The sequence below is a fragment of the Anoplopoma fimbria genome, chromosome 21, assembly GCF_027596085.1.
Source record: "Anoplopoma fimbria isolate UVic2021 breed Golden Eagle Sablefish chromosome 21, Afim_UVic_2022, whole genome shotgun sequence".
NCBI classification, from domain to species: domain Eukaryota; kingdom Metazoa; phylum Chordata; class Actinopteri; order Perciformes; family Anoplopomatidae; genus Anoplopoma; species Anoplopoma fimbria.
Genome location: NC_072469.1, coordinates 19,032,104 through 19,046,073, shown reverse-complemented (window position 1 = coordinate 19,046,073; position 13,970 = coordinate 19,032,104). Strand labels below are relative to the sequence as shown.

Here is a 13,970-nt window from a genome sequence, read left to right as displayed (position 1 = left end):
GGTATGTTTAACGCAACCCAAGTTAGCAACCATGTGGCATTCAAATATAAAAATAAATATAAATATGAGCTAAAGAACTGACCCAGGATTGTCTGTTCTGTACTTAGATTAATCATTTAGTGTAATACATGCAAGACAACACAGAGAAACATATCTTTATAGATATCAAATTGTTACAAAAAATATACAGAATATAAAAACTATTTTTTAAATATGACTTTAATGACCTTTCATTTAATATTACAACCTAATAGTTGCATGTTCTCTCATCTTGCTCCAAGACAGTTAAGGTCAGCTGAAGAACAGCATCCACATAGAAACCCAATGAAAAGCTCGAAAGTGTGTCATCAGAGAGAACTTCTACAGACAGGAACAAATGACTTGTAGGTAATCGTGTTTATTCTAAATGACTTAACGATGTAACATTTTTGGGAAAAGTCATGACAACACTTGTGCATGGTTATGTTTAATTGTCTTATTAAATACATTATATGTCTTTCACTAAAATAGATAAGATGATGAACATGGAAAATGTTTCACATGCTCTAACATAAGTGTGTTAGCATTTTCATTGTGAGCATGTTAGCAAATTGGCATTAGCATCTGGCCGCCACTATGACAAAACACTCTTAGTTGTTTTATGGTACTTATTCCTAAATCTCAGTTATTACGATGCATATAAACCTGTTTGCATATTACACAAACATATTCACTTTTAATGGTAGCATTGTTAACATGCCTGCCTTTTTTTTTTATGCAAGTTTTGAAATAATTTACCATAATCCTGTAAATTAGAAATAAAATTTAACACCCAAGAGCTGTGGTCTTAACAAAAAGAAAATATGAGGACATTAAAACAAACAATGTTAAACAATATGAACTGTAACATTTTTAAACACTGCATTGTATTTGTCTAAACGTAGCAAGGCCACTTTCGAAAATGTAACTTTCCCCATAGAGTTCCAACCTCATTCCTCTTCTTCTCAGTGTTAAGGCTAAAAAGTTGCTATCGCAGTTAGCGGCTAGCCCTGCAAACCGAAAGGAACATCCCGAGTTGTGTGTGCTCATATGCAGGTGCTCGTGCATTTGTTTGCCATTCTCTCTGTTCCTCACACACTCTCACTCCGACACACCGACACAAAGAGACTGTGTTTATGTTTGGAAAACAACCTCAGGGATGTTTCCTCAACACCAAACGCTTCAACGCTTAGCATTTTCACGTTCTTCCTTCCCTCTGGCTTCGCAGCTCTAGAAAGCCAAGCAAAGGAAACTCTGCTTTAAACATGTCACACTTTCAAAATTTCAAACTCTTAATTGAGTGTGCCTGTCTCTGCTGTCTTTGTGTGTGTGTGTGTGTGTGTGTGTCTGATTCTTTTAGATGACTGATACATGGCACTTGTAGACTACAGATATTCAAAGTGTTTTTTATATTTCCGGCAGTTTCCTGCAGATGCAACATTTTCTTACCAAATACATGTGTATGTGCTGTAATGAGATTGAGGTGTTTCTTTGCATCTCTTTTGTACACTGTGAATGAGAGAAACTTCATTTTGACCTTTTTACATTCCAGCATCAGGCTTTATTATAACCAGTACATTCAGAGGAAAGTCATTATTCAGAATCTGACACTACCTTGCACCTACACTTTGTGAAAGTTTTCTTCCCTACGCTCTAGTTTCTCAAAGGGATACCGTGACTTTTTGAAAATTTGTTCATAGTTATTTCCTTTGTAGAGCACTTCAAAAAAAGACTTGTACCTCAAAAACATTCCTCACACATCAGTGGAAAATACTTCCTAACAAAGTAAACCATCCTCCACCATAATCAATATATACTTTTATTTATAAGTTAATGTGATCAAATTTGCTGTAGAATACACTGCCCGTCAACTTTAAGTGAAATATTCATAGCTGTAAAAACACTAACTGCTTTTCTAGTGAGAATCTGGTTGTCAGTATGGGCTATCGGTATAATAATACGTTGACTCCCTGTGACACACAGTGAAATGAACTAAAATTAAAAATGGCACGGTACCTTTCTTTTAAGTTTGAGCAGGAACTGAAAATGGGTTGCAGCACTGACAAGAGCAATCATTTATTTGAATGAGCCTCGGTCCCTGGGCGGAGAAGCTCAGTTTCTCATTTTGGGCTGGAAAAGTCTAAGAGGTCTTGCTCCACATTTGTTTTCTCTTTTTTAATTTTGTTTCCTATCTCATTGTTTCCACCTGTCATAAGCTCTGGCACACACGCAAAGACAAACACTCATTCATTTTCTGTGTGTCAGCAGGGCAGTCACAAACTAGAGGTGAACACAGGCCTGGAGGGTAACTGGTGCAGCCTCATTCCAGTGGGTGGACCCTGCCAAACAACCACTACTGGACTGAAATGGAACCTGAGTGAGTCTCTTTCTTTTCATTTTTAGAATTTGATTAATGTTATAAAGCCAATAATTAGTCCCCAACTTCCCTGTTGACATATTGAGTGCAAAACTTTTTTTCTTAAGAATAAACTTCTTTTGTCACACATTTATGAATTTAAACAAAAAAAACTGTCTTGCAAATGTCCGGAAAAATAGAAGTGTGATGAGGAGAAAGAAGGACAACAATGTACCTCCTGCAATAATGTGTTTATATTGCTATGGCTAAAACTCAGTCACTTTTTATTATGAGGTTGGGTGTTTTAAGTCAGATTCATCAAACACTCTCTACCAGACAGATTTATTCTTAATTGCTGGTTTCTGCCTGATGGATTCCACCTGCTCCTGTAAAGGTGCATGTTTGTGATATTTACTCATCAGGAAAATGAATGCCCCTAAATTGCCAAACAGTATAAGGTTGCATGTTCCGCTCCGTGTTTTGTGGAGTGTCGTTCACGAAATTGTTGCAAAAGATTAAAAAGAAGAATTTCCCTCTGCATAAAATCTAAAAAACTCTCAGTAAATTGTCAAACAATGATAGTGATATTATGTTGAACACAATTGGAACTTTGCATGAAATTCATTCAGATTAAGGGTTTATGATTCTTAAGTCAAAGTGTTTTTCCCCTAAGGAGAAAAGGAAATTGTAAGTACACTGGTGGATGTCGTTTCTACTTGTTAGTGCCACAAATTCTTTTAAATCGTACATGCCCCTTAAGAACCATTCTGTTCGCAATAGTGGTTCTTTCATTAGGCCCACTGTCTCCTATTTATGTTACTGGTGAAATTGATATACATGATAGAAAGATTGTAAGTGGCATGTAGCCTAACGATACGTGTTTAAAGAGAAAGAGAGGACATTCTTGAGGTTGGAAGACACCACTGCAGATATCACATGTGGAATTCAACATCAAGTGTCTACACATTAGCGTTAGCTGCCAATACTGCAAACATAAATTTGCATTCACAGTTGAAACGACTTCCACTGAATTTTCTCCATGCATAATACGATCCAGTTGTTTAGACAAGTTTTCTATATTTGAGAAGCATGCCACAGTGAGCTTTTTCTATTCTTGAACATCGTATGGAAATCCAATCAGACACCCGTCTGACGACCGCTGTGGTCTTACCCCACTCTAAGCCTTCTGACCAGCTGTGCTCTTAATGAGTTGGCACAGACCGACCTGCCATCAGTGCGAGGGAAACCTGGACCTTCTGTCTCTGGGTTTGTCTGCTTCTTGGTTGGTGCCCACTCTCAGTGTCAAAGTGTGCATATCTGTATGCCTCTGGGAGTCTGTACGCTTGAGGGAGCACGCCGTTCAGTCCGTGCCTGTTTCAACAAGTCTATATGTGTGTTTGTGTGTGCGCCTCAAACCCTGTTTATTAACTTGTTTTTCTGTGTGTTTGTGTATATTTACTCAGTGCACCTGTGAGATGGCCTTCTGGGTGGTAATGAGAGGGACTTTATACATGAGAGTCCTATGCAGATTAGCCAGTGATAACAAGATGCATAATTAATCATACACATATTTAGAAGGCTCAAACTAATGATTTCCCATTGGGGCTGGTAGGAAGGACCAGAATATGAAACAAAATTAGGAATATCTCCTTTTTTCTTACATCTCTGACGGTATGTTTGATACCTCATATAGCAACAGTGCATATTAGGTTACCGTCTTTCGTCGTTTTGTGCATTTTATAAAACTAGTAAAATGTGTCTGTGCATGGTTTGCTCAGGGGCCCAGATCAGTTCTGTGCCCCTCTCTGGTGACACTAAGTCTCTTTAGAAGTCCATTGAAATGATCCCCAACACTTGGGTTCAAAGCCTTTCTGTGATGAAAAATATATGATCTTTCTTTCAAGAAAGAGTTTTGGTCTGTCAGCCATTACAGTCTTGTTGCCCCAAAGGGGACTTTTTGCTTACATCCAGGGCTTGTTTTAACTTTTGCTTTAAAGAATAAAATTCTGAAATGATTCATGTTGTTTTGATCCAAAGCTTAATTTTGGGTTGAGAAGTCGGTTATTGAGCAAAATATTTAGTTATACTCCAAGGGAGTGAGCAGGGTGAGTTGAAATACACTTGGCCTAAGTTAATTATATTGTATTATCATTTGTTTTAATGTCAGTTGATTCATATTTTATATGGCTGTGAAATTAGATCAGACATAGTACATAGTATGCTGACAGAGCTGCAGAACTCGCAGTGAGAGGACACTATTTTTATCTTGTCTGATTTTTGTCAAAGTTTGTATTGAGTATCGATCATTTATATTTTCTCTGCAACAGTGAGAAATGCTTGGTTTTGTAATAACATGAACACATGACAATAAGGTCCTCGTTTACAGTATCACACAACACACATAATATAAGCAAGCAAAATAACTTGCATACATAAGACAAAAAAAAGACAATGGAGAAAATATCCGACCAACACCATAAACAAAAAGCCATTCACTTCCTTTGTATTGGAGTAAGGACAGAAGTTTAGCCATGGATATCTCATTACCTCAACAAAATACTTGGATAGACACCAGTTGGAAAAATGTGATGTTTGATAGATCCTTTAAGACATGAGGGCATGGCAGATACACCAGGGGCCGTATTCACCAACATTCTGAGAATACTCTAAAACAGCTCCTAATTTAGCCTAATTTGAGTCCCAGCTTGGAAGGGATTTAGGAAACTTCTCAAAGCAACTCTACGCGAACATGGGACGGAAACCTTTACCTACTTATGAGGAAGTAAGGTTGACCCCGTCGCTAGGTATGAAGCATTCTTTAAAAAGTTGTAAATTAGTAGACAAAGTCATAATTCTAAGAATTTCCTAAGTATAAAAGTAAGTAAGGTGGGATAGTTAGTGGATGTTGGAAAGCAAAGTGTTTACCAGTTTAATTGTAACTGACATTAGGAGTTACTAACTTACCTTATTTTGCTCATGATGGTGTGTCTAGTAGGTTGATGTTCTCCATGGCTGTCCCTAATTAAATATAATTGCGACACGCTGACAACTCTCAAGTTTCAGTTTATGCCTCTTTTTGTATTAATTCTTCATCTTAAAAACAAAGGTGCGTTGGAGCTTAATGCGGTAATGCCTGAATAATTTAACATACTTAAAACGTGATTGTTTTGGTAGATTTTGAATGCAGACTTGTACTGTCTTTTAATATATGTTTTTGTTTTATTAGCCTTTATTCAGCCAGGAAGACCTGGTTAAAATAAATGCATGAATGCACAGGCCTTTTGTGGCAAACTCGTCACAACCAAGGCTGTGACGTTGTGAACAGTCTTCCTTACTGTTCCTTCCTTACTGTTCCTTACAGCAACAGTCTTCCTTACTGTTCGCTGTAAGGAAGAAAAAAGGGAGCAGGAAGAGCAATCTGCAACATCACAAGGCGGTGGAGAAAGCCATGGATGGCCGTGGCTCAAGAGAGTCTTTGTAGAGACTGGTGTCTGATGAAAGGACTGCACTGCGGTAATGATACTATAGGAAGGGAGTGTACTGCTAAATAATGAAGTGACTGCAGTGAAGTAAAGGTAACAATGTAGGAGGGAAGTGCTCAATGAAGTGACTGCTATGTGCTAGTATCCATGCAGGGCAGTGTATGTTGTGAATAGAATCCTGAATGTAATGTGATGAGAGTGCTGGTTGGAGACGTAAGGACTTCTGAGTTGGTATAAATCTGGCATTGCTCTCAGTCCCATACTAAGCTGTAATAATTTACTCTTTCTTTCGTTTCCCTTCTTTCATTTCCTTCTTCCCTTTTAACTTCCAATCTGCTCTCATTCTAATCTTGTCTCTGCCCAACACTCCTGCTATCCTCCCTCTCATTATGAGATACTGTCAGCGGAGCTCCATATCACCCTCTGTATGTTATATTAATTTTCAATCATCTGTTCTGAAATACCCCCAGGAAACTGTCAGTAAATACTGTCATTGAGGGTGTGCACATATATTACATGTCCTGTGTCTAAGTGTCTATACATGAGTGAGCTTGCATTCGTGCATATGTGTGTATTTTCAGATGGGTTGTGGGATTTAGACAGTAGCTCAGGGCAATATTCCTTAATGGTATAATTATTCGTGTTAATATGTCACATGCACACACACCATTATAAACTCCATCCTTCCAGTTTTATGTGATAAGTAGACTGGGTTGGGTCCATAATATATCTAAGTGGAAGAAAATGAAATGTGACAGGACGTGTGTGGGAGCTTTTAGCAGGAGCTTGTATGTACTTACACACACACACACACACACACACACACACACACACACACACACACACACACACACACACACACACACACACACACACACACACACACACACACTTTTTACACTTGGCTGTAATTTAGTCGAATTCCAGAGAGTTCCAGTGTAACTGTACGGGCCAATAAATAGTCCAGCACATAGCTCCATGTAATACCACAACATGCCTTTTTTACACTTGGTCCAAATGTTGCATGAATGTTATGTCTGTGTGAATGGGTGAACGATATGTAATATACTACTGTGCTTTGATAAAAGGGTCTGCTAAATGACTGTAATGTAATGTAATGTAAGGAAGCATGTGCACGGACACGTTGGTAATAAAATACACATTCAAGCCAATGATTTCATACTGTTCCCGTGATCAACAGATGAATTATCAAGAAACACTGTAATGTGCCATCAAGGCAGCGAAAAAGAAGCGTGATATGTAGTAAACATAGATGTAAACAATGCAGGTTACAAACCAGCTCCGCAAATGTTTTACCCGAAAGGAAATGCATTTAACACGTTTGAGAGACCTCAGTGATACACACAATGTCTTTGGAGAGAACCACTGTAAACATTAACTTTGTTTACGAGGAAACTCCACAGGGTACCTTTAAGTCTTGGTAGTGTGCCACGATAACAAAACAAAGTTCTAGACTGATAACCTACTTTCCCTGCACTGTCATGTGCTTTATCGTGCCTTAGTAAAAAAATAGCAAAAATATATATTTAATTTTATATGTCAATCTTGCCCAAACCAGGCTTTCACTTTCATTTAAATGAGATGATTAAGACAAATGAGACGATTACTTGTGGTTAAGGATGGTTTCTCTCTGATGCTGCTCCTGCTGCCCTGGTCTCACTGTGACAGCAGTTTTCTTTTGGCTTGTGACATCTGCCTGAGAGTGGGACATGCTTCAGGGTTTCTGTTTCTGGCTCCGCCAACTCCGCTATGGTTTGGAGCCCTTATCCGATAATGTCACCCTAGAGGTGTGGTGTGTGGCGCTCTGCTCGCTGCTTCTGATGGACGCTTCTCTGGTGCAGAAGTGATTGTTTTGTACGGATGTGTTTTTAAACATAAAATATGCAAATCATAGTTCAAGTTTAAATACACAGTTGTACACAGTCCTAATTAGCAGGCCTGTATTTATTCTTCAACTCTCTCCTAGTCAGCCTGCTTGATGGCTTGGCAACTGGTGGCTGTGGGACTGTGTATCATGGTAATGTCTTATGAATTAATTTCTTCAAGAAAGCATCCAATAATTTGATTTGATTATAAAGGTTTCTCATTTTCTTACTTCTGTACTCGTGCCAATCCAGCAGGCTCTTATATCATTACTATTTTACTCAAGAGGTGGCTGATTCTTCTTCTCTGTTCACTTCTCCATCTACTTCTAAGTAGTCATTATTGTTCAGTTTAGGTATGCTGATCTGCTGCTCTGTTGCAATATTGTTCATTTCCACAAGACGTCTCTAGTTTTGTTTGCTCAGATTGCCCTTATTCTAAATGTCAGGCAGTACATCTGTTCTGTTCTTGGACCAAATAATGTAGCGGCCATTTGTGGAAGCTTTCCTGATGTTTGTTTTTAGCTTCATGTGCTTGTTCCACCTGCATAGAATTCAGGCTCAAGATTTAACTGTAAATGCAAAAAATATGAAGTGTACTTAAAGTGACATTACACACTCCAAGCCAAACCCGTGACCACCACTGTGTGAGTTATGTTTGCTTTAGAGAGCTCTGACTTTGTTTGGCTTGATCATACAGTATAAGCACACAGAACTGTTAAGTTCTCATGAGAGGTTAAAAAGCCACAGGCTGTTTTTCAACGTTTGAGTTGTAAATCCAAAGGTGGAAGTGCAGTTCATTACTGCTTTAGTCCTGGGATTAAGAATTGATAAAGATAAAATGACAAGGGAAGCAGGGTCAGCAATGGTGAGCATGATTTTGGATCCCATATTAAACATGGACCTTATTTAGTCCAAAAATATATTTCAAAGACATGCAATATGTTGCACTTTTTTGCAATCGTTGTAGCATAAGCAATGGCAGACTCAGCTAAGGCTGTTTTTTTTCTCATTTCCTTTGCTGTAGGAGCTCAAGCTGGGTTGCTAATACCAATGATGATGCAAAAATAAGGGTGAGTTCTTTGCGCTCTTGATTGGACACGCCCGGGAAAATAAACCCTGACCAAGCTCTTGTCGGCCAGGCTCCGATTGTTGATTGGTGTTGCCTGCAGTAACACTTTATGACCCCCGCCAATTTATTTGCATTAAGTAGCCCTAACCTCTATTTTTTCCTTGCTCATTTTTTTTCCTTGGCTGTTGTGCATTCCCATCGCCCTTGCTCTACCCTGCAGAAAATAAGTGGCAGTGGACCACCTACAGCAAATAACCACTGTAACATTAATCTTACGTAAAGGGATGTCATTGAGTCTCCACAGTCACCAAAGCGGGGAAAGGAGTTACCACTGAAAACCATCGACATGCTCAGCTCTATAGCACAGCAACCTCCTGATCACACTGTGCTTATGCGTGTGCATTTTCAACCACATTAATGCCTACTTTTATTTGGAAGTCGGGGGTTCGCTCTGCACGCTGTCTAGCATTGTGGATTTATTCGTACTGATTATAGTGTTTAGCAGAGTTTGTCATTAAATCTTGCAGAGCTGGAGATATACTCAGCTCCGCCAGCCTCGTACACACACTAGCTGCAATGACGCAAAGTCCTATCAACTGTACTGGCATGGCAACAAAGTACTGAAATTTAAGTTGAAATATTACATTTTGAAGTCACTAAGTACTGTAGTTGGGACGTTAATGTCCTCTATTATTTTTTGCATTTTGCATCCCTGCTTAGAAACTGTGACGAACCCATAAAGTGAAAGTCATTATGCCTTTCTTTAACACACACCTACACACTGCTGCATCAGGGTGACCAGACAAACGCATCAATAGGTGCAGTAAGCATATAGCAAAGCTCCTCCATTACCCTCTGCAAACAATTACTGTCACCTTTTCCTTATGCCAAGCACATACATACACACAGATTACAGATGAACTGTAGGGAGAAGCTTATTCAAAGCATGCCATATGAAGCGCTTTATATTTAGCCCACTAAAGCCCATTGTTATTTATAATACAGCATATTACAATGGATCATAAAGTGACCTTGTTTTTTTCAACCCACTAATAACTCGATAAATACTTTAGAGGTTAAACTGATGGTTGTATGTTTATGCAGAGTGTATGTTTGTGAAACTCCACTTCCTAAAGGCATAATGATATTCACTGTGAAAGTTTTAAGCCCTTGACATAAATAGAAAGTGAGCCTTCATGCTGAGGATGTACTTTAGGAAAAGACAGCAAGGGTGGATGGATAATTGAGAGGTAATGGGTTTCATATAGGTTTTTCTAGGCCTCAATAATGCTGCGGCTTAGAAATATGGATCCATAAATACTATTTTGCCTGCATACGTAAGAGGTAGTGAAACACTAAATAAAACAATGTAAATTTGTTGTACCATTATTAATATTTTAGACAGGAAGGGGGTTTGGAGGGGTTTATTTTGTGGAAATACAGTCACTCAGCACGACTGATTTATTTTGTCACAAACGTGTAACGATGGTCAAGTGTATGGTAGAGAAGCTGGGGTCAGTGGCTGCAAAAGGTATTGCTTGCAATATCTACTGCACGTACACAGGACATATTGTTATGGAACTATTCCATTTGAATGAAAATATATATATAAAGTAAAAATGTATTATGCTTGCATCTACAACAACACTTTAAGCCTGCTTTTTCATTTTGATGTATTTAGTAACTTTCTTTGAGATGGGCTTTTAAATTTAACAAATATTTTAAAAAGCCAGAGCTTGGTTTTTTTTCAATTTCCATCCAATCTTTTGCTTTAATGGATATTTCTTTTGTAGAGTTGTTCAGTCCATTTGCATTAGTACTATGAAGTAACTTTTGGAAGATAAAATGTTCTTTGGCAGTCATTAAAAGGATTTGTAAAAAACGTGTATGTTCATTTACAAAAGAGCTCAGGCTAAACCGACACACACTGTGAGTAGAGGTTTAGAAAGAGAGTGTCTCTCTTTGAGTAGATGACTGACTGTTTTAACAGGTGATGTCTTCTATTTATGGCCTGTCTATGTTGAAACTGGACATTACATTTGTAAAGTCATGACAGTGAAGTCCTCCCTGGAGCTCTCTTGGTGCAAAGCCTAAGATTAAATCATTGTCTCATATTTAAGAACCTCCTCATAAGGAACATAACTTTATATCAAAGACAAAAATCTCTCTAGGTCTGCCAAATCTTTAGAAAAGATGACCCAAAGCCATCATGAGGAAGGTGACCAAATCTCCTGATTTTAACAAATTGTATAGCTGATGATATAAAATTCGTTGGATAATTTATTTTTATCCACCATGATGTGATTTAAGTTCCTTGTCAGCAAACGAGCAAAGCCTGCCTACTTCCATTATATTTGATGTGTTTTTTTGAGTGCTCGTGTGTGTAGTTGTGTATATGTTATGTTATGTGGAAAAAATCATTAAACATATTTGTCAAAAATAAATCCCTAGGATTTGGAGGACATGTAACAGGCTGAGCCCTTTGCCCCAATTATTGTGATGCATTATCATCCAGACAAGAGCACCTCTTCAATCCCTCTACTTAGTAGGATAAACTTAGAAGAACTAGCAAAAAACCTCTCTAACAACCTAGGGTGCAACTGGAGAACAGTTTTGCTATATTGTTTCAGGGCCCTGGATCTCCGATCTCTCATCTTCAAACAGCAGTGAAAGGACTGAAAGTAACTGACTTCCTGTAGGAAGTGAAGGCTACAGGGAAAGCTAATGATTGTGCCTCAAACTCGTTACTCTGATTGTGGGTGACTTTGCTGCTAAAGTAAAAAGCAATTGCCGTAAAAATACCAATATGCTCACAAGGATATCTGACTTTGCAGAAATAATCCTATACCGTGGCAGCACAGCCAACTCTAAAATATATCATACTGCAAATAGGGTAATCATGTTGTAAAACAACCGTCTGAAGTGCTGAAATGGGACTTTATAGATTTGTAGAACACAGTGCTGATCAGTGGCCCTCTACCACCAGTCAGAAGAGTTGAAAGATTCAGCAGATTGTTGCGACTGAGCAGATTGCTTTTAACAGCATGTACCATTCAGTGCATTTTAGCATCAATTTCGACTTTTTCTGGGACAGCAGACATCTTTTTTAAGGCAGATAGACTCTGCATAACAGGTCAGGACTAGGGTTGTTCACCTTTAAACTATTTAACTTCCTGGGTCACCCATCTGTTCCTAGTCTCGTGCTACCAGACAATTGGAAATCTTCTAACCTCCGCCTCTTACATGTCCTGGATTCCAACAGTACAATCAAAACCATTTATCTACATGCATTAGGACGTACGGGGTTGCCTCGTGGAGATAATGTACTCTCTGGTTGAAGTTGTCTAGGATGCAGCTCCGGGGGAGAGAGCAAGGAGGGAGCTGGTGATTTTGGAAGAACAAAACCTACAACCCTGAGTCCCATTCTGGAGTCCGTCACTGGCAGATTTAGGGCTCTGTGATTATTATTATCTGTCCAGATCACCCTCCTCTGCAGTCACCCTTTCTCCCTCCCCCCTTCTCTTGGATGTCACTGACCTGATGAAGGAGCAGGTCATCACTGCTTGAACCAAGCTTACCCCCTGGCCTACTCAAATGTCCCCCCTCAGGGTCAATCTCCAACTGTTTGTGATGATTGTATATTTTCCAATAAGATTTGTCTCTAAGATTTGTCTCTGCACCAGACACTGTAGTTTTCCTGCTTTCCATGACTATTTTTTCTCCACTAATTTATAAAAATAGCATTGCACATGACTGTTTCCAGGACAAGCCGGGACCCTGTGTGCTGATAGCTTCCTCAATTTCTGTCTTGATTGGAAATAGGAAAAAGAATAGTGAATCTGTTAAGAAACAAGTAGCACTCAACCGATTGTGCAAATGTATCAAATTTAGCATCCATTCCTTTTTACCCAGTCCCAAAAAACTAGGCAGAAAGCTTTTAACACAATAAAACTATCTCCATTAAACGTCTAGTCTTTGGCAGGATTTTTTTTTTTTTTTAATAAATTAAAAGTAAAAGTTTAAAAGTAAAACTTGGTTCGACCAAAAATAACCGTTTCATGCAAATAATGTGCCCAATCCTCATGGGTTTATAAGACACCAAAAATACAGCTGCAGTTGACACACATTCCATTGAGTTTTTATTCAATTACAAAAAAATGACAGGTTACTCTCTCTTAAACAAAATATTCTGCCTTCTCTCCCAGGCCAGTCAAATTTAATCTGTTTCCTGTCCAACCTTTTTTTGATGACTTAACTGAACTTCTGTCTATAATCTGTACTGACTTTGATTGTGCAGTGATAGTTGGTGTTTGTAAAATCCACATCAACAACTAAAACACTGTGTTGTCTTCTTGATAACTGACTCAGCATGTGACGGAGCTCACACACGTTAATTGGTAATACTCTGGGCTTGATTATTATTATTAAGTGTCTAGGTGTCAAGAATAGTATGTTTTTTTTATGATCGCTATCTCTGTGCAGACAAATGTTCACAAAACGGTGTATAACTGAAAACACCAGTGAAATCTTTTTTGAGGTTTTCTCTTGCACATTCACCACCTCTTGAATCTCAAGTCAATAAGCCTATAGATCATTTTAATTCTAAAATTGCAAATGGTATTGATGCCATTGCACCCACTAATGGGAAGACTGTCTCCGATAAGAAAAGATCTCCAGGGAGAAATGCAACTCTGGTAAGAATAGAAAATATTGAGTGTCAAAAAACTGCTAAAAAAAATATATATATCACGTGTCAGTGTGTGCGTCCTTCTTCAATGACAAAATTCAGAAAATCAGTCAAGCGCTCAGTGCTTCCATATCAGGTACATGGTATGTGTTTTTCCTGTGTCCACTGAAAATCAATACAAATACCATAACACAATTTTATCCAATCAACCATAAAAGCCTAGAGGACATAATGCAACATCTGCTTCTGCTGCCTTGAAGTTTTGCCATCAGGCTTTTTCGAAAAATGTAAAACTGCAGTCATAAAGCCAAAAAAAGAAAAATCTAGACACGTCACTAATGCGGTTATGGGCCCATATCAAACATCCCATTTTATTTAAAATCATCAACTTTCATCACATATTATCAACTTTTGCTGTCATCCATTCAGGTTTTCAACCAAAGTGGATCAAGTTCAGAATTGTATTATATGT

At 38.4% G+C, this 13,970-nt stretch overlaps 1 protein-coding gene across 3 annotated transcripts in view; it reads left to right on the top strand.

Moving 5' to 3' along the window:
- tpk1 (thiamin pyrophosphokinase 1) overlaps positions 1–13,970 on the top strand; it is a 61,787-nt gene that overhangs the window by 35,997 nt on the left and 11,820 nt on the right. For 2 of the 3 annotated variants that reach the window (XM_054622619.1, XM_054622618.1), the window contains exon 8: positions 2,287–2,395. In XM_054622619.1, coding sequence (XP_054478594.1) covers positions 2,287–2,395 — 109 coding nt within the window. Of the gene's footprint in view, positions 1–2,286; positions 2,396–8,766; positions 8,813–13,970 lie in introns of all 3 variants that reach the window. The other variant, XM_054622620.1, reaches the window with a different exon arrangement.